This window comes from Mirounga angustirostris, unplaced genomic scaffold, assembly GCF_029215605.1.
Source record: "Mirounga angustirostris isolate CCGP_5_RB_7025 unplaced genomic scaffold, mMirAng1.0.hap1 SCAF_2, whole genome shotgun sequence".
NCBI classification, from domain to species: Eukaryota; Metazoa; Chordata; class Mammalia; order Carnivora; family Phocidae; genus Mirounga; species Mirounga angustirostris.
In genome coordinates this window covers 128654765-128676554 of record NW_026991710.1, presented here as the reverse complement: position 1 = coordinate 128676554, position 21790 = coordinate 128654765, and the positions used below count along the sequence as shown (strand labels likewise).

At 39.0% G+C, this 21790-nt stretch overlaps 1 protein-coding gene across 9 annotated transcripts in view; it reads right to left on the bottom strand.

Moving 5' to 3' along the window:
- ARFIP1 (ADP ribosylation factor interacting protein 1) overlaps nt 1–21790 on the bottom strand; it is a 127946-nt gene that overhangs the window by 13650 nt on the left and 92506 nt on the right. Inside the window, exon 9 of one of the 9 annotated variants that reach the window (XM_064585182.1) lies at nt 11922–11962. The exons of the other annotated variants lie outside the window; for them this stretch is intronic. Coding sequence (XP_064441252.1) covers nt 11951–11962 — 12 coding nt within the window. The 3' untranslated portion in view covers nt 11922–11950. The remainder of the gene's footprint in view (nt 1–11921; nt 11963–21790) is intronic. 9 annotated transcript variants of the gene reach the window in all.

The following is a 21790-nucleotide window of genomic DNA, read 5'->3' as shown; positions in this document are numbered from 1 at the left end:
ATCGGACTCCCTGCTCCACAAGAAGCCTGCTTCTCCCTCTCCCACTCCCCCTGCTTGTGTTCCCTCTCTTGCTGTGTCTCTCTCCGTCAAATAAATAAATAAAATCTTCAAAAAACAAAACAAAACAAAACATTGGGACAGGAGAACTCCAACTCCCCTGCCCTCTGCTTCTGAGATATAGGGGATATTTCAAAGGATGATGAGCCTCAACCTAAGGGCAATCATTAAAGAAACAGGATGTTAGGGAAAGCAGGCTTCTAAAAGGCAATTTAGGAAGTGAGCAAAATATTTGATTATACTGGACTGCTACGATAATGGCCCCAAAGAATCACTCTTCTCAGTATTATCTATACCCTTGGAGAGTCTTCTGCAATGAGCTTGGCCATGTAATATTAGAAAATGAGGCCTGATAAGCAAGTGCATGCCCTCTTGGACTACTGCCGCCACCTTTCGAGGATGTGCAGTCTAGCCTTCCTCCAAGAAGCCCGCAGGGAGAGAGGGCCTTCATCCCAGGTATGCCCAGGGCTCAGCAGGCCTTCCAGCTGAAAGTGAAACCGGAAGAATCCATCTACCCAACCCATACAATTGCGGTAAATAATAAATCATTACTGTTCTAGGCCGCCAAGTTTAGGGTACTTTGTTATGCAACAAAAGACAAGGGATACATCTATGAAAAAGGTCAAGAATGCATTTTCCTAGCAATGAATAAGGGTTTTAGAAAGCACAGTGAAAAGGAGGAAAATCAAAAGGGGGAGGATAGGCTTGGAAAGAGGAAAGGCTAAGCTGGGTGATAAGTAAAGGAGAAAGTACCTAGGGAGGTTAGGAGTCGGGTGGTTGCGAGATGAGGGAATGGAGAGAGAAAGCAGCTAGGGAACAGAGAGTCAAACGAGAGGCATATATGCTACTCACTAGTCCCAAAATCTACCTGCATTTTTGGAGTAAATGTAATATAGTATCTTTGAAGACTTTTACTTCCAACGTTCTAGGAAGACCTGACCATTGCATTAGGCATAGTTTGATACTGGTTACAGCCTCCCCAAATTTGTATTTGTTATTCATTTAGGTCATCAGTAAAATATTCCCGTTATTAGTATTGTTCCTTTACAGTAACTGCCAGAAAGAGCTTTGGAATCAGGAGGCATGCGTGCCAATCTTAGTTGCACCACTTCCCAGTTTTCTTTGTGACATCAGGTACAGGTTGCTTCTAACTTCACTGGCCAAGGTCTTTATCCACTTATCAGGGATGCCTTTCCCAAACTGCATATGTAGTGTCACTGTAAGGGTTAAGTGACATGAGATACTACCTAGCACACTGTCTGACACACAGTAAGTACTCATCCAATTTCAGTGGAATCTAAGTTTACCTATTGGATGGTCAAACCACATTGATTTTTCTTGGTAAAATAAAATGTCATTTATTTAGAAACTGATTTGGAACTTGTAAGAAGACTGTGATAATGTAATTTAGAATAACAAATACATTCATCCTCATTTCTGGCACAAAGCACCTAAAACCCTTGTTATTTCCTAAGTGATAAGAGTGAATGGAGCATCTTTTGTTATATTATTTAGTGTCTTGTCCTGTTCCTGAAACAGCCCCAGTGCTATAAAGGTGAAAGGAATGACTTCTTAATAAAAAGCCCTTTTCAACCACACCCGACTTTATGTTAATGAGATTTTTGGAAAGCTCCTAGAAAACCAGGGTAAGAGCTGATTGTCAGGGGAACTAAACTGTGATCAGAGGATGGGAATTTCAGCTCCACCTGCCTACTTCTGGGGAGGAGACAGTGGCTACAGGTTGAATATCCACCAAGGGTCAATGATTTCATCAATGGTGCCTATGTAATGAAGCCCCCATAAAATCCCTTAAGTATGCGATCTGGAGAGTTTCTGGGTTGGTGAATGCATCCACAGGCTAGGAAAGTGGTGCACCCCCCAAATCCATGGGGACAGAGGCTCTTGTGCTCAGGACCTTTATAGACCTTGACCCCTATGCGCTTCCTCATCTGGCTATTCATTTGTATCCTTCAATAGTCCTTGTGATAAACTGGTAACCTAGTAAGTAAAAGGTTTTCTTGAGTTCCGTGAGACACTCTAGTATACAATCCAAGTTGAGGAGGGGGTTGTGGAAACCTTTTATGTACGGTCAGAAGCACTGGTGACAACCTGACTTGCGACTGGTGTCAGAAGGTGGAGGGGGTGGGGGCAGCGTCAGAACTGAATTGAACTGTAGAATACCCAGCTGGTGTCCAGGATCGAGAATCAGTTGGTGTGGGAAAAACCCCACACATGCGGTGTTTGAAAAGTGCTATGAGTGTAAAAGAAGAAAGACAAGAGTTTTCTCCTTTCCAAAGGCAGACAGAAACTGATATGAAGTTTATCTTAGCACAATGAAAAAAAAAAAAAAAGGTGTGTGCTAGGCAAATAAATTTTGTTGAAAAGATGCAGGGGCACAGTTGGCTTATCAACACTGACTGCCTTGACATGGCCTTTAATCCAAGGGCAGAAAACAGCCTGGGATGCTGCAGAAGGAATTCCTCTGCTCGAGGGATCACCTCAGAACTTTTTTTTTTTTAAGATTTTATTTTTAAGTCATCTCTACACCCAACGTGAGGCTCGAACTTAAAACCCTGAGAACAAGAGTCACCCACTCCAAATGGGCCAGCCAGGCGCCCCAACTATGAACTTTTAAGGGTCGATTTATAGGCCCACAATTCTCTGCTTCTAAAACAAACACATTTTTCAAGCACCACAGAGGCACTTCTTCCAAATTATTCATTGGTCAGCACCATTCAAATTAATAGTATTACATAAAAAATTTGTTTAAAACATTCTTAATACAGACTTCTACTAATTCCACTAATTCATATTGACCTTTCTCTATGTCCAAACAGAAAAGTTGCACATTGCAATCACATTTAAAACAAGCTTTAAAATGACACATTGATACCCTGGTGTAATTATCTACTAGGAAAAGGTCAGATTATTCTAATTAAGGTTATAGCCAGGGTTCATCTTACATGAGTGTGGGGTTTGATTTCAGGACCAAATCCTTTTCTTTTTTCTTTTTTTAAGTTTTATTTATTTAAGTAACCTCTACACCCAATGTGGGGCTCAAACTCACAACCCGGAGAGCAAGAGTCCTATGCTCTTCTGAGCCAGCCAGATGCCCCCCAAAATCTCTTTCTTGTAAGACATTGGTCAATTAAAATTATAACTAGCGAAAAATAAGTAAAATAAAACACTGCAGGTTAGCTCTCATTTGATTCCTATTTACATAAAAATGTTTTCTGAAACTGAGCTCTTCTCAGTCACTTCTGCCTGTGTGACTGAGTTTCAGAGCTTCTGGAAAACAGGCTGTCGGGGATTGGTCAAAGGAGGGGTCCAAGAGCAGTACGCTTTGACAGAGGGTGGACAAGTTCCCAGATGACCTTAGAAATGATGAGGGAGCAGAAGCCTAGCTGAAGACAAAGCATAAGCTGACATCCTGCAAGCTCCCCCCACCCCACCCCTCCACTCCTGGATGGACATGAGTGACATTCTTCCAGGATACCTAGCAAGAGGGGAACACAACCTTAACTTGACAATGGCAAGGCCTCTGGTATCTTGTAGGTCGGTCCTCTTTAGCTTATGAAAGTTCTTTTGAAAGCTCCCTTTTCCTTACTTCCCTCAACTCCTGAGTATATAATCACCACTCTTCACGACCCAGGTGCAGCAGCTCTTTCTGCTCACAGGTCCTGTCCCCATGCTTTAATAAACCACCATTTTGCACCAAAGATGTCTCAAGAATTCTTTCTTGGTTGTAGGCTCTCGACTCCACCCCACCGAAGCTCACCTATATTCCAAAACCACATCAGATAGGAAACAACTTTTCAAAGATAAAAACCCATAAGGGAAAAGACGGAGAAATTAAATTCATTAAAATTTAGAGTTTCTATTCATCCAAAGATAGTGAAAAGACAAGTTACAAACTGAGGAAATGTATCTGCATTACATGTACTGACAAAGGATAATATATTTAGAAAATGTGAAGAACTCTGACAAAACAAAAGCAATCCAATTAAAAAGAGCAAATGACACGGATGGGTATTCCACAGAAGAGAAAACAGGAATGGCCAATTAAATCTGAAAAGATAGGGGGCGCCTGGGTGGCTCAGTTGGTTAAGCAACTGCCTTCGGCTCAGGTCACGATCCTGGAGTCCCAGGATTGAGTCCGGCATCGGGCTCCCTGCTCGGCGAGGAGCCTGCTTCTCCCTCTGACCCTCCCCCCTCTCATGTACTCTCTCTCATTCTCGCTCTCTCAAATGAATAAATAAATCTTTAAAAAAAAAAAATCTGAAAAGATATGCTGCCTCATTAGAAAACAGTGAAGTGCAAATTAAAACTAACCTGATGAAAGGGGCTTCAGCTACCTCCACTAGGACCTCAAAACTTCTAATTGATTAAGTTCTTCCTAGCTTATCTCTTAAGTCAGGCAAAACGTCCTGTGATGGGAACCGAAACTACCCCCTCAGGCAAGAAGGACTGCGGTGAACTCGCAAGACTGCATGTGACTGACCCCACGACAACTATCGCCTTGACCTTTCCTGTCCACCTGCACGTACCTGCCCACCTTTATCCCACAGTTTCCTTATATAAACCCAGAAGTAGTTTCAGCACTTTGGAGACAGTCTTTGAGATGTGTTGGCTGCAATGAAATTCTTTCCTCCTTTCACCACCGCCTGTCTCTTTCTGTTGGCGGCGAGTGGCCAAGCCTGGTCTATTTGGGACCCCTGGAGCTGGCTGCTCTCGCAGGCCCGTGCCCCGGCCACACTGGGACGTCATTTTATACCCTCTACATTGAGAAAACTTAAAACAGTTAACACTGTCGTGCACTGTTGATTGTTGTACAAATTTGTACAACTACGTTTGAAAACAATTTGGCATTAATCCATAAAATGAAGGATGCATATACCCTACTGAACAGCAATTTGACTCCTAAGAATACACCCTAGAAAAACTCGCACGTGTGTTTTATGAGACAGGTAACAATTACGATCATAGCAGCACTGTTTTTACCATGAAAAAACAAGGAAATAGCCCAAAACTTGCATTTACAGGAGAATGGATAAATAAACTGCAGTCTCTTCATGCAAAGGGGATACTACACAGGAGTGAGAATAAATGAACTGCAGCCCACATGCATCAACATGGATGAACCTTAGGAACATAAGAGTGAAACAGCAAGCTGCAGAAAAACACCCTTGGTAGGATTCCATTTATATAAAGCTCAAAAATATGCCTAACTGAACGATACATTCACACGTGGCAAAACTATAAAGAAAACCAATAGGAACAATAAACAAAATTCAGAAGAGGGGTTCTGTAGGGAGGAGAAGAGGAAGGATGAGGTAAGGGAAAGCACAGAGGAGGCCTCAAAAATACTGATGATTTTGTTTCTTAACCTGGGTGGTGGGAACATGGCTGCTACTTTTTGTTGTCATTGCTCTTTATATTTTGCCTCTATGTTAAACATTCTTTTGAATATACTTAACATTTTTATGTTATTAGAAAAGGGAAAGGTTATGAAAGATAAAGTCTGTCTATATCATAACTTCATTGAGGATCTGCACTATTCACAGTGTTCTAATGAACTACAGTCATCCCCACTTTACATTCAGAGAAAAAAAAATACCACATCTAAAGTGTTACTTACATTCATTCATTCAATAAATATTACCAAGGGTCTGCTAGTGTCAGGCACTAGTCTAGGGGCTGCAATGCAAGCAATCAACAAAACTACAACTCTGCTCTCAAGAAGCTTATATTCTAGTGAGAGAAGAAAGAGAAACAAGGTAAGTAAAATATACAGTATGTTAGATGATGGCATGTGTTATGCAAAAAAATTAAGCAGCAATGGGGAATATGAGATCTGTTTATAGGAGAGGGCGTGGCAATGTAAATAGGAAAGGTGGACTTGGTCTGAGGTGACATGTGAATAAAGACCCAAAGGAAGTGAAGGGATGTGCTTTAAGATACTTTTAAGTGTTCTAATGAGGCTGGAAGAACAACATTCTGGACGGAGGAAATAGCAAGTACAAGAGTCCAGAGGCAGGTGCTGTGCTTGGTGTGTTTGAGAAACAGCAAGGAGGCCAGTGTGGCTGGGGCAGAGTTGTAGGGGTCTGGTAGAAGATGTGGTCAGACAGATAACGGGGAGCTAGAGGATGCAGGATGTCGGATGTCATCATAGAGACCGTGGCTATATTTCTGAGTAAGATGAGAAGACACGGGAAGACCCTGAGCAGAAAAATGATAACATCTGATTTACTTTAATAAACACACAAGGGTAGAAGTAGGGAGACCTACTAGAATACCACAGCAATAACCCAGTGAGACTATGGTGGCCTGGACGAGGGTGGTAAGAGAAGAGGCGGCATTCTCAACAGACTGTGAAGGTGGAGCTGTGGGGCGCGAGAGATCAAGAACAAAGATGCCAAGACTTCTGCCTGGAGCAACGGAAAGCCTAAAGTTCCCATAGGCTGATATGGCAAAGGCTGTGAGAGGGCCGAGTGTAGAGGAAGGCAAGCTGGCTCTCAAGAGCTCAGTCTGGGACAGGTGTGACGTGGCTTTCAGGCAGACACATGGAAATGCTGAGCGAGTAACTATGTTTGAGACTGGGCAAGAGTTCAGGATAGCAGTATAGTGAAGAAAGAGAGTAAGATCATTTTTATAGTTCCTTTCTATTAAAAGTTTTTGAGAACTTGCTTTCTAAACAGAGGTGTGTGTTATCTATCTATACCTATATCTATGTATCTATGTGTATCTATTTGGAAACTCAAATGGCTCTCGAAAAGCCTTTCAGTTGAAAGGCTCTCTTTCAATAGAAAAACATTATTATTTCTATTTATTTTTAAGGACAAAAACTAGCTTCTCTTTTAGAGATTTATGAAATTCAACTGAAGTTCATGTACAAGTTTATGAACCAGCCCATTAATTAAATAATCTTACCTATTTAGAGGTATTTTTTTTTAAGGCTTTTGCACTAGTAACCTACCTGGGTCACAGAGTAATTTTCCATTTTGCCCTACTAAGCGTGACTTAGCTTTTCTGTTGTTCTATTTTGAATTTTGGATGATCCTCGGTTCCTGGAGTTACAGAGCAACTAAGGGGTTTCTCTATTTTTAGTGTGAAATTCTAATTTTCAAAAATAGATTCTAGCCAATTATTTTATTGCTCTTTGGGTCATAAGAATTTTTGACTTGAATTTCAATCCTCAATGTTTTAGTATTAAAGGAGATGATAAGAGCGGAGCACGGGGGTCTGGTTCATGTATTATACCTGGAGAGAGCTATTACAACAGTCTGAAAGTTACAGTAAGAAAGAAAGTGGGAAGAGCATCACACAATTTTTAGCTAACCCTACAAATGTCAACATAAATGTCACATATGTCAACTGATGAGTCAGTTTCCGTACCTCCTTGAGGTTGCTGACAAACCCAACACAGAGAAACGCCTCTTCTTGTAGCTGAAGGTTGGTAGCCCACTAAACAAAGCCTCAAGCCCAGTGCATTACCTGTATGCAAAATGTTCCCCAACCCCGCTGAAACTTAATCCATGGGAAATCAAGGAAAGAGGGTGCTTTTTAAGACTGAATTCTAGTTTTCACAACAAAATGACACAATACCCATTTTTGCAAAAACATTCTCCCAGTAATTGTGAGAAGGTTGATGTGTAAGCCTTTAAAAATATATACACACTTCAGAGCAGTTCCCTGGTACAGAGAGAGCCTTTGGGGATTCACAGCTTTTCAATTATAATTATGGAAATAAAGTATACAATTTCATTGTTACTTTAATCTCAGAAGCCTTTTTATGCCAAAACAGATAACTTATCTCATTTTTCTATAGTACTGATTATGTAAGTGTTGTCCGAGTACAAGTTTTAGTTTTGGTAGTATGTCTTAAAAATCAGATGCAAATTTATTTATTTACCTTTTTTTTTAAAAGATTTTATTTATTTGAGAGAGAGAGAGAAACAGCATGAGAGGGGAGAGGGTTAGAGGGAGAAGCAGGCTCCCTGCTCAACAGGGAGCCCGATGTGGGACTCGATCCCAGGACTCCAGGATCATGACCTGAACCAAAGGCAGTGGCTTAACCAACTGAGCCACCCAGGTGCCCTCAGATGCAAATTTAAATAGGAATGGTAAACTAACAATCTTTTAAACAATCAAACCATTACTAACCATTACCAAAAGTAAATGGAAATAAAAATAAATTAATAAATCAATATCAATATGAATATACTTTCTATACTAAATGAGTTAAAAACGTTTGCTTTTCTACCTATTTTTGCTTAATTTTCTTTAAATTTTTGATGAACTAATTTGCACTACAATATGTATTCATATAATGTCAACGCAGTTCTGACTGAAGCCACAAAGAGTCCCCAGGATGTTTAAGAACAATTAAGTAATATTAGAAAAACAGTTGCAAATACAATTTTATTTTTTTTCAAATACAATTTTAAAGATAACTAATTTTTGCAATCTTAGTAATGACTGTACTGTTGTCACTATACATAAGAAGTTTTAAGGAGACTTAAAAGTGTTATTTTAAGTCACTTGACTTATTTATCAGGTTCACTTTACTAGGCTACTTGGCCTTGTGAAGGTCAATCTAGGAAAGATTCTAGTTTCTCAAACAGAAATGGCTTAGGAGGAGAGACGAAGAAAGTAAGGTGGGGGAAAGGTCAGACTGTACTTTTAGGAAAAGGTACAAAAAGCCAAAAATGTTTGAGGAAATATTTTAGGGTCATTATACTTTTTTGACTTACGTTTGTTTATATTTATGTTATCAGATCATGAGAAGCGATGTGCACATAGAATAAAAAAAACAGCCAAGTATTTTTGGTAGATTATATTTTGATATGGTGGGTGACACTTTTATGAAGCACTGTTTTTTTAGATTTTTATTTATTTATTTGAGAGAGAGACAGAGTGCAAGCACAACCAGGGAGAGGGGCAGAGGGAGATGGACAAGCAGACTCCCCGCTGAGCAGGGAGCCCAACGCAGGGCTTGATCCCAGGACCCAGGGATCATGACCTGAGCCGAAGGCAGAGGCTTAACCAACTGAGCCACCCAGCTGCCCTATGAAGCATCTGAGAGAAAATATGTTACCCTTACCTCTACTCTGTACAGGCTTCTGTTCTCTCCATGTTATAGTTAATAAAACACTCAGAAAGTTAAGTAATTTGCCTGAGGTTAGATAGTTAGGAAGCAGATGGGCTGGGATGTGGAATGTCTTCTCCCAAGACAGGTCCATGTTCTCTCACCTATTCCAACTTCACTCTCTATTCATAAGGCAATACACACTTTGGAAAGCTTTTAAACAAAGTTTGAAACCAAAAAAGGTATGGCAGAGCACTTAAAGGAAGCGTAGAAATGTATGGAAGATATGCTTTAGCCTCCTTCCTAATTTTGTTGTTGGCTCTAAAGTTACATTTAAATATCCTTGGGACACTGGGCGCCTGGGTGGCTCAGATGGTTAAGCGTCTGCCTTCAGCTCAGGTCATGATCCCAGGGTCCTGGGATCGAGTCCCACATTGGGCTCCCTGCTCCTTGGGAGCCTGCTTCTCCCTCTGCCTCTCTCTCTCTCTGTCTCTCATGAATAAATAAATAAAATCTTTAAAATTAAAAATAAATAAATAAATAAATAAATAAATAAATATCCTCGGGACAAAGATCTAACACAAAGGTTGGAGGAGGTGAAAGAAAAGTTAATTCTTTCTAAAATTATGAAGAATAATGCAATATTAAACTTTGATAACTCTTTCCATACTTACAGAGCAGGAAAAAAATTTATATTGAACTATTTATTTATGAATGTCCTAACTTAGAAACGATTTAAAGTGGTTATAAGGATAAGTGACATACAACAGAAAAGCAGAGATTTTAAAAAGGAGCAAAAAAAGATAGAGGTAACAATTCCAGGGAGAAACAGGATGATGACAAATTTGACAAATTTTCAAAACCTAACATCAGAAACAATTACAGTAATTTAGAAATACACTACATCATTGTGAACTCAATTACAAAGAACTTTCATAAAGATCTGCCAAACAGGGCGCCTGGGTGGCTCAGTTGGTTGGGCGACTGCCTTCGGCTCAGGTCATGATCCTGGAGTCCCGGGATCGAGTCCCACATCAGGCTCCCTGCTCAGCAGGGAGTCTGCTTCTCCCTCTGACCCTCCCCCCTCTCATGTGCTCTCTCTCTCTCTCTCAAATAAATAAATAAAATCTAAAAAAAACCCCAAAAACCAAAACAATTCTCAGGAGTAAATTCAAAAAAAAAAAAAAAAGATCTGCCAAACAATGAGCAACCCAGCTCAGACATAAGCAAAACCACTACAGCAACATCTGGTGAATGACCTAAAATATGCCATACAATACTTAAATTGTTAAAGGGCAAAACAAACTTCAACACTGACTACTAAGACAGAGACAAGCTGAGGTTTTAAATAGAAACTGGGTAAGAGAAATTTAAGAGCAGGACTGAGAGTTGATGCCAAATGGATTACCTTGAAAACTTTCTCCTGCCTACACAGCATATATCAATAGAAGATAAATACCATTTACAAAGTTAACTGACTGAAAAATTTAAAGTATTACTTCACAGGCATCAAAATCACAAAAAGACACTGTATTTCTACCAAATGAACTTTTCTTCCAAATCAAATTTAGATTAATTACATACCTTCATTTTTTTAAAAGATTGATTTATTTATTTTGGGGAGGAGGGGCAAAGGGAGAGAATTTCAAGCAGAGTTCCTGCTGAGCATGGAGCCTAACTCGGGGCTCAATCCCAGGACCCTGGGATCATGACCTAAGCCGAAGGCAGATGCTTAACCAACTGAGCCATCCAGGCGCCCCAAGAGTTACTAGTTTTAATATATTTGTAATTGTGAAGTTTCTTCAAAGCAATTATTGGTTCTCCCAATAATTCTATAAAATAAGGGTTTATATTAAGTGAACAACAACACTGAGGTAGTAGCTTGGCTTAAATATGTGAGGAAAAGCTGAAACAAAATCATTCTTTTTTAAAAAATTTATTTTTAAGTAATCTTTACACCAAACATGTAAGTTCAAACCTTACAACCCCAAGATCAAGAGTCACATGCTCCACCAACTGAGCCACCCAGGCGCCCCTAAAATCGTTTAGTAAGAAGTCTCCAACTACTAAAATGTAAAGAATTAACTCCATTCTTTACCGCCAATTATTTAAAAATGTATAGTTATATGCTTTCTCTGCCCATCACTGATCTTTTTTTAATAAGTAAGAAACCAGAAAAATAACAAACAGAAAAGTGTATCTGTCTTGGCCTTTTATTAGGTTTGTGAAGTATAATTTTATTACTTTGCAATAGCTTTGGAAATACCTGTCATGTCAAAGCAACTACCAGCCGAGAAAAAGGCACTATCAAAAACATGGGTGTGGGCATCGGGAAGGGGGTAAGAGAAGGAAAGACAAATATGAACTACAAGTGGAGTGTAGAAGCACAGATTTTATTTTTCTGACTCATTGGGATAGGTTTCAACAAATCATGGACAAACAGGTTAAAAAAAAAGCATCTTAGGAGGGAAAAAAGGGCAGTCCTATATTGAAAAGCAGATACCTGATGAAACACAAGCCCCAGTAGCAATAGGTCTCAGAACAGCGCTAAGGTCTTCTAATTCTGTAGCCAATGGCATGTTAAAATTCTCAATGCACAGGTTTTTTCCCCCTTTAGCAAAAATATCTATTGCCCTTTTGTTCTACGGTTTATAGTGTTAGCTCCCTCCCCTGCCTCCCTTCCTTCCAATAGCTCCAGGTTTCGATATGGCCAATATGGCTTCTGTTTTCCAAGGTTATCTACCATCTTCTCCCTCTGCTATTTTAAGAAACTTACTCGCTCGGAGCAGCATTAGAACATCATCGTCAAAAGCAGGGCTGTAGAGTCAAACAGATCTAGATGTGAATCCTGGTCTGGTTTTGAGACTGGGCAAATTATTCAACCTCTCTGAACCTCAGTATCATCATCTGTATACTGGTATATGATCACCTAGATCACAGAGTAGATAGATATACATATAGATACACAAAATACTTATAAAGAACTCCTTCATATACAGATTACTCAAAGATCAGTGTTCACCAAATCATTAGCTGGAGAAAGAGAATGCTCTACAGATGCACCCATGGAGCTTACATCTAGGGAAAGAAACAGACTAATAGACATTCATTCATAGCACAGTATGGTATGTGCTTTATTTACTGGAGAGAGCCATGGACAGCAGGGTAACTAACAGGGGAAGAAAGAAACTTTCAAGTTGCTAGAGGAAATACTAAGTACCACAAATCATTCAAGACAGTATTTAAGCTCCTAGACAAAAATTAGTTTAGGTACAGGGGTGCCTGGGTGGCACAGTGGGTTAAGTGTTCGACTCTTGGTTTCACATTCGGCTCAGGTCGGGATCTCAGGGTCCTGAGATCAAGCCCCAAGTTGGGCTCTGCGCTCAGCACAGAGTCTGTTTAAGACTCTTTCTCCCTCTGGCTCTGCCCCTCTCCCCATGCTCTTTCTCAAATAAATAAATAAAATCTTAAATAAAATAAAATCAAAAATTAATTTAGGTACAGAAGAATAGTTAAGGAACTGAATGTTTCTTTTCATCTATTAGGTGACGCTGTTCTCACTGGCCTTTGGACACTGGACAACAAAAACCTATAGTTAAACCAACGGCCGGTTTGCACTCATCTTTACATTCATAAAATAGTTTTCTGTCCTAAGTATGGTTCTGTATCATACCTTGGAAAACTACCTTTTTTTTTTTTTAAGATTAAGAATTCAATCTCTTATACAACTTATAAAAATTCTGATCCTGTGTACCTAAGAACTGTTTATAAACTTAATGGAAAAGCTTCATCAAAATTTGTTATGATAGAACATTATTTTTCTTAAAAAAATCCATGTGCAGTTATACTACACTCTGAGAACAGAACATTTAACAACAATGTACAGCTAACTTAAACATATGTTCCAGGGTTTCTTTCTTTTAAGATTATTTATTTGAGAGTGAGAGCCCGTGCACGCATGTGCAGTGGGGAGGGGCAGAGGGAGAGGGAGAGAGAATCTCAAGCAGCCGCCCCGCTGAGCACACAGCCTGAGGTAGGGCTTGATCCCAAAACCCTAGACCATGACTAGAGCCTAAACCAAGAGTGGGAAGCTCAACCGACTGAGCCACCCAGGTGCCCCTATGTTCTAGGGTTTTGTTTTTTAAAGATTTTATTTATTTGACAGAGAGAGACAGACAGAGAGAGAAAGAGCACACAAGCAGGGGGAGCAGCAGAGGGAGAGGGAGAAGCAGGCTCTCCGCTGAGGAGGAAGCCTGATGTGGGGCTCGATTCCAGGACCCTGGGATCATGACCTGAGCAGAAGGTAGACGCTTAACTGACTGAGCCACCCAGGTGCTCCTGTTCTGGGGTTTTTTAAAGAATTTTTTTTCTGACCTTTTCCACCAATGCTCATATTACTCATTCTTGTGTGGTTCTATTCAAGTCATGCTACCTAGCCTAGCAGGTAGTTCTAAGAACCCACGTTAATGCTCTTCTTCATCAAATGCTCTACTTCTTCTTTCTCATGCTTAACTCAGCATTTTACTAAATATCATCCATTAGACTGTATATTGCTTGTCAGCAAGAAGTTTGTCATAATACCTTTATATAATATTTCTTTAGGATTAGGCATTATAATAGCCCAAAACAAGCACCTTAAAAAATTTACTGAATAATCTTTGAAAAGTGCATGTCTTGAAAATTTAAAGGAAGAAATACAAATAGAAAGCCAGAATGTTATGAGATGTAAGAGGAATAAAGAAAAAAACCTAGGGGTGCATGGGTGGCTCAGTTGGTTAAGTGGTCGACTCTTGATTTCTGCTCAGATCATGATCTCAGGGTTGTGAGACTGAGCCCCAAGTCGGGCTCCCCCAACTGGGCGTGGAGCCTGCTTAAGAGTTTCTCCCTCTCCCTCTCTCTTCAATTGGCTTTTGCATATTCTATTCCTTCCATTTAAAGTCTGCTTCCTCCACACACCTTTAGTCAGCTCCTTTACATCCTTCTGGAGCTTAGCCCCAATGTCACTTTCTCTAGACTTCCACAAAACCCCACACCAAGCCAAGTCCCCTTTTTATACTCACATGGCTCCTCAATTTCCCCTTTACAACACTTGTCATAGTTTGTATTTATGTAATTATTTGGTTAATGCCTATTTCTCTTACTTGACCATAAGCTCTATAATGGCAAGAACATTGTATTTCTACTATTTAACCCCGGCACATAAAAAACTGATGAATATTTGATGAATAAAGGAATAAAAAATTAAAGATGCTAATTATACATCAATTTGCTCTTAGTCTTTTATATGTATTTTTGTTTTACTATTTAAATATCTCTCAACACCTTCAGTTCACTCCATTTCCATTACCACCACCCTAAACAAGTTCTCATCATCTCTTGTCTAAACTACTATATTTACTCTTAGGTTCCAACTAAGATCTATGCGCCGTATTTTAAGCTTATCATTTGCCAAGAATTTTTTCAATGGGTCCCTACTGATACTAAAATAAACTTTTCCTTAATGTAGTCTATAAGGCCTGCATGGTTTGGCCTTCGCTTGCCTCCCAGTCATCTCTCTATGCTCTAGTTGCACTGGTTCCAGTCATACTTATTCTCTGAGCACACCACACCCTTTTCTGTCACAGGGCTGTTACACATGCTGTTTCTTCTACTTGGAATACTCTTTGCTTCTCACTTTACCTAGTTAATGCTCAACATCACTTTCTCATGGCAGCCTGCCCTAGCCACTCTTAATGAACCGTGTACCTCCCCTTGAGAGCACTGGTCACAGTCAAAATTTTATATATATATTTTGATGTAATTTGATCACTGTTGTTACTTTTATTAGTCTACAAGCTCTTTGAGGGTAGAATTTGTTTTTGGTTTTGCTCACTGGGTATCACCAATATCTAGAACACTTCCTGGCACATGTATATATCTGATAAAAGTTTGTTAAATGAATGAAAAAAAAGAACAATAACAACCTGAAATGGTATGATGAAATATACTCAGGAATTAAGTCTGGAAGTAAACGTGCATGAGTTAGGGAATATTTCACAAAATCCAAATGTAAGTAATCATATTTGGCATAGTGTTGAGGTTGCTTATTACACATACTTCCACATTTCAGTCCATAAATGTTAATTTTTTATTTAGAACCAGTATGGTCCTTTTACCTGTGGAACTTAATTTCACTTGAACTATGAGCAAATACCAAGAGAACTGTTTGTACCTCCAGTTATAGAAATAAAGATGATAGTAAAGTCATTGGTATGAATATTTAAAAAGTATCAAGAGTAAGAAGTTAGGGTCCTTTTGACAACGGAGAAGAAGATTTTAAATGTATGTGCTTGGGGGCGCCTGGGTGGCTCAGTCGGTTAAGCAACTGCCTTCGGCTCAGGTCATGATCCTGGAGTCCCAGGATCGAGTCCCACATCGGGCTCCCTGCTCTGCGGGGAGCCTGCTTCTCCCTCTCCCCCTCCCCCTGCTTGTGTTCCCTCTCTCGCTGTGTCTCTCTCTGTCAAATAAATAAATAAATAAATCTTTAAAAAAAAAAAAAAAAGAATGTATGTGCTTGTACATATAGAGTAATAATTAACATACTTCTTAAAATTTGGCAGGAAATATCCATTTTTAAAATTCAGAGGTGTACTTTTTTTCCTCTCAAAGAGAAGCTTTAGCAAACAAAGAATACCTCTGCCTTCCAAGTTTTTCCAAATATTTATAGCCTATTTTTACAAAAATGTACTAGGTTTCAAGTATTTCCTATTACAGTATGTATTTGCATAGTCACTGAATCATCACAACTACGTATATAGCTGACTCAAATTACATGAGTATGTTTACTTTGTTCTAGGTGTTTTATTCTGTGTATTCCCTCTTTCTCCTCCTTCCCATTTTAGTTCATGCATTGTTTTCTGAAAAATTAAATTCATTATAAGATACATATGAAATAAGTTTGAAATATATTAGAAAAATACAGTGTGTATTAATAATATATTAGAAAACAAGTCCTAATATACAGGAATATTATTATGATTATATATGAAATACAGTGTTGAGTGTAAACAACAGTCTTTTCATCAACCTGATTCAAAATGACTATTATTTTTTTAAAAGGTATTTAAATTAAGTATATTAATCAAACATGTGTCCAGGATAGATTCCAACTATATTAATCAAATATGTGTGCAGGATACATTCCCAAGTCTGGCTCATCTTTTCCTGTTCCCACTGTCATCCTCAAGTCACTGAAATATAACAAAGGGAAAAAAACCCTTCATTTAATGGATACAACTGATTAACTGACATTACCTTAAAGTAAGAGTATATTTCATCTTTCTTAAAATAAGAATATAATAGCATTAACAAGATTCTTACTTTTGATTTATACCCTAAGCTGCTTTGTTGAATCTTCTGATACATTCAGGTTTTTCCCCTCTAATGCATTAGTAGCCCTGAAAAGAGATTTACCACTCCCAAGTTAAATTATAGTTATCTTAAAGGAAATATTAATCTTAACTTATTTTTCATATTCTATGTGATTCTAACCCTATAAAAAGTTTAGAAAAAATAAACATGAATTGCTCACACTGATGTGCATATTTTTTCTCTAATTTTCTGCTTCCTCTTTCCATGCCGCAGTATGCACTACAGACCATAGCGGCATTCTGAGAGAGCATGCTCTGCCCTCACTAAAGCAGAGAATGACGTAATCAGGATTTGCCCTTCTATCCTGTCGTGGCTGACTCTCATTTTCTTCCATCTCTTTGTCTTCCCTGCAGTGTGCCTCTAATCCTGGGAAGAAATGCAAGCACACATTTGCTAAAATAACTACTATATATTTAACAACATTGCTAGGTATCATGAAGGCTGTGAAAGGAGGCATGGTACCTTTCTCACAAAGTCTACAAAACAACAGAAATATCTATTTTCTTCTCTTTACTAAAGTAGTCTATATTTTGCTTTGAACCATGAAAGGAACAATAAAAGGTAAATAAACTGCCTTAAGTCACAAAACAGCTCATGTAACACTACTCAAAGGTCTCGAAAAGGAGAAATAATGATTAAAAGAGAAACATTAGAAGAGCCTAATTCGTTCTTACTGCTATGCAACTCAACTGTTTAGTAAAACAAGGAAGAGAATATCAGAGATGAGTAAGAGTTGTTTAGGTTAAAGGTAAACACAATATATCTTAGGAGTGGGTGGATGAAAGTATGGATTTCACATAATAGAAGAATTCAAGTTTCTCCATTAAGAGTAAATGACAAATAAGAGATATATGCACCATCACTCAGCATGAATGCATATACAAACAAAGGAATGTGTGTATTTTACACACCTATTTCCTCTGTTTTGCCAGAAAGGAAGGCTAGACTAAGGACATATAACACTTTAATTTTCTAAAATACAGCTAAGACTCGACCTTTCAATCTCTCTCTCTCAAAAAAAAATCTTTTTTAAAGTTCTAAGAATGAAACAAACAAAACATTCTCACAATGTTTGGCTATGAAAATTTATTACAACAGTCACTGGAATGGTTCTTAGTCCTTTACTCAGTGATTATTTGCTTTTACTTTATGCACCATTTTAGTTGTTTGGTTATCTGGCCTCTCATTTTAGAAGAGAAGTGTTGCTATGGGAAGACACTCCAAAAGCCATGAAACGAGAAACTGAAGAAAGTTTCCTCCCCGCAAAAGCTGCAAAAACAGCTTTAAAAAAAAAGCAGTAGCCTTCAGGACATTATCAAATTACAAACTAGCACACTCAACGATGTTTCAAATAACTTATGCTTTTAAAAATTCAATATACAGGGGCGCCTGGGTGGCTCAGTTGGTTGGGCGACTGCCTTCGGCTCAGGTCATGATCCTGGAGTCCCAGGATCGAGTCCCGCATCGGGCTCCCTGCTCGGCAGGGAGTCTGCTTCTCCCTCTGACCCTCCTCCCTCTCATGCTCTCTGTCTCTCATTCTCTCTCTCTCAAATAAATAAATAAAATCTTAAAAAAAAAAATTCAATATACAATACTTAAGAAATAGGAAGAGTATATATTTTGTTAAAATCCAAGTGCTAAGAAGGTTATCTGACAACTACATATAAAAGAGATATTAAGGTACAAATTCAGTTATAGTTTAACAAAAGAAGAAAAAAACAAGATTTGAGGCATTTCACGCTGCTAAGAAAGCAAACAAGGATGACAGTTTCTAGGCCTAAAGGCTTGCTTTTTCCTCCCTTTGTTAGAGCTATTAAAAATAAAACAGTAAAAGTTGCTCAACAATAAAAAAAAAGTTTTCTCATGAATCTAAGTCTTCACCCAAATTACAGCTACTGATTGCTTAAAATAACAGAGATCAGTATTATCTCTTTACAGTTTTGAAGAGTTAAGTAAGATAAAAAGAACAGGGTTTCTTTATAGATTTTATTTTAGACACCACTGGTTACAGAGTTCAAATTGAAACTCAGGTTAATGACAACTGTGGAAAGCTGAAAACAAAGACTATCTCTAGACTCTCTAAGAACATAAATCCTTGAGAATAAAGGCAAATTTTAAAAGATTTTATAGTAAGAAAGGTCAAAAGAAGATGTGACAACACTGTTATTCTTTATTCTCAAAAGGCAATGACTTCCAAGCCTTTATCTCTGAAGCCTTGACCCTGCGCATCCAAACTCCAAACTCACATCATTAACTTCCTACCAACTATTCCCACGTGAATATTTTGTCATCGCCTCAAACTAAACACTGGGTTAAATGGAACAAATACCCATCCCTCATCCCTCACAACCTTCCAGCCAAACTAGCTTCCTCTGTTGATTTCCAACCCCTGCCACGCAGCCTTGAAATCACGGTATTCTTTCCTTTCTGTTGTTACTGCAACAACCCTAGGTCAGGCTCTTCATCATTTCATTTGGCTATAAAGGATTCCTTGCTGGTTTGTGTGCTTCTACTTTCTTTCTGCCTTTGAACTATAGTGCACGAAGAATGTTTTTAAGTCATTTTTTTTTTCTGTTACTCCTAACTTTACAAATTCTTTTTTTTTAAGATTTTCCTTTTTTTAAAATTTATTTTATTATGTTATGTTAGTCACCATACATCACATCATTAGTTTTTGATGTAGTGATCCATGATTCATTGTTCTCGTACAACACCCAGTGCTCCGTGCAGTACGTGCCCTCCTTAATACCCATCACCGGGCTAACCCATCCCCCCACACCCCTCCCCTCTAAAACCCTCAGTTTGTGTCTCAGAGTCCATAGTCTCTCATGGTTCATCTCACCCTGTGATTTCCCCCCCTTCATTTTTCCCTTCCTTCTCCTAATGTCCTCCATGCTATTCCTTATGTTCCACAAATAAGTGAAACCATATGATAATTGACTTTCCCTGCTTGACTTATTTCATTTAGCATAATCTCCTCCAGTCCCACCCATGTTGATGTAAAAGTTGGGTATTCATCTTTTCTGATGGCTGAGTAATATTCCATTGTATATATGGACCACATCTTCTTTATCCATTCATCTGTTGAAGGGCATCTCGGCTCTTCCCACAGTTTGGTTATTGCGGACATTGCTGCTATGAACATTGGGGTGCATATGGCCCTTCTTTTCACTACATCTGTGTCTTTGGGGTAAATACCCAGGAGTGCAATTGCTGGGTCATAGGGTAGCTCTATTTTTAATTTTTTGAGGAACCTCCACACTGTTTTCCAAAGTGGCTGTATCAACTTGCATTCCCACCAATAGTGTAAGAAGATTTTATTTATTTATTTGACAGAGAGAGAGAGAGAGCGAGGGCAAGCACAAGCAAGCAGAGCAGCAGGCAGAGGGAGAGGGAGAAGCAGGCTCCCCGCTGAGCAGAGAACCCGACGTGCGGCTGGATCCCAGGACCCTGGGATCACAACCTAAGCCGAAGGCAGACACTTAACTGACTGAACCACGCAGACGCCCCCTAACTTTACAAATTCTCTGATGCCAACTAGATAAAGTTGGGATGTGAGAGCCATCTGACAGACACTGAAACTTTACAGAGATAACCTGGCTGGTCCCTCATTGCTCAGCATGCATCCTTTTTGAGGCCACAATTCAATCTTTATGTGTTCAAGGCTCAATACAACGTGGCTTCCAATTACCTTTCTGATTCTCTTTTCCTTTAAAGCATGTCAAGGTTATGTCCCATTATGGTAGTCTACTTCTCTACTAAACATGAATATTCCTCTATTCGTACATGTGGGCCACTGCCCTTGCCAAGCAGGTTCTCTTCCCACTTCTCTTAGGCCTGTCCTCCTGATCTTTCAAGGCTAGGCTGAAGTCCTGTCTCTTCCGTGGATCTTAAAGACTTCCACGGATCTTAAAAGACTTCCCTGAATGGTCAATTCATTATCCTTACTTACTACTGAGGAAGTATTGCTTACCTAATGCCAAATGATATAAATTTAGTATTTCAAATTAATATGTTGAAATAAACAGTTCATGTCTCCTGCCACATCTTTTCTAATGTCAATTTCTGCTCATATCAGCAAAAAAGACACAAAGTAGGCAGGATACAGGTTAAGTTTAAAAGCCACCAGGGGAAGGTGTGAAGGTGATAATTTCTAGAAAACAAACCCATCTTATGCTTTTGTAACTCCCTAAGATCATGAACTTTATTTTCTTTCTCCTTCACCCCTTCACCTAGCAAAGGGCCTGGCACACAGTAGGAATCCTATAAATACTGGTGAACAGTACTTTATACCTTACAGAGGACAGTGTGTTTTTCTCACTCACTTAACACAAGGCATGATTTACCCCCATTTTCCGGAAGAAAATACAAAGGTTTGGAGTCCTGTCCAAGATCATGAAGTTAGGTGGCAGGAGCGGGTCTGGAACCCAAGTTTTCACACTCTTAATCTGGAATTTTTTTACAAAGGACACAGTCCACCTTGCCTATTCATTAGCCTATGCTGCTCAACTCTAGTGCAGAGCAGAGCAGAGCACAGCATAAATCAAGTGAGGCAAAGCAAGGGCAGAGGAGAAAGTACACAATTTCTTTTCTCCCTGCCACCTCTGTACCTTTCTATTTCTCACATTAGCATGATAGCTGTTTTCCAGATACAACACAGGGCTACTTTAGGCAGTAATGATACTAGATATAAACTGGCCCCAAATAATTTCTTCAGTCTATTTTCCACAGCTCAAATACTGATTTTGATGTTCCCAGAATCTAGAACTTCTCCTGGACACATGAAGGGGAAGAGCCTAGGTATGTCATACAACTCTTCCTAATAAGTGAGGAACGACTTTACAGTGGACAGATCAGGGAGACAGAGGTTCCAAAGATCAGAAGCAAAGGGCATATATGATCACAGAAGATGATGTAAAACGAACTCACTCATCTGTAAGCTATGGATGATGAGTGTATCTGATTGATAAGAATGTCAGCCTCAAAAGGACAGAGATTGTCTTTTTTGTTCCCTGACATATTCCCAGTATATAAAGTATTCAATAATATTTACTGAAAGAATTAAAGTATGAAGATTGTTATGAGGAACAGGTGAGAGAATATGTGTAAAATGCATAGTAACTGACAAATAAGTGCCTTCCCTGATGCATGTCTACATCTGGCTATCTCCTAAGTTTCCAAAATAGTTCGAGTAAGACAAGTAGCAATCACATGGCCATTGTTTATCCTTGTGTA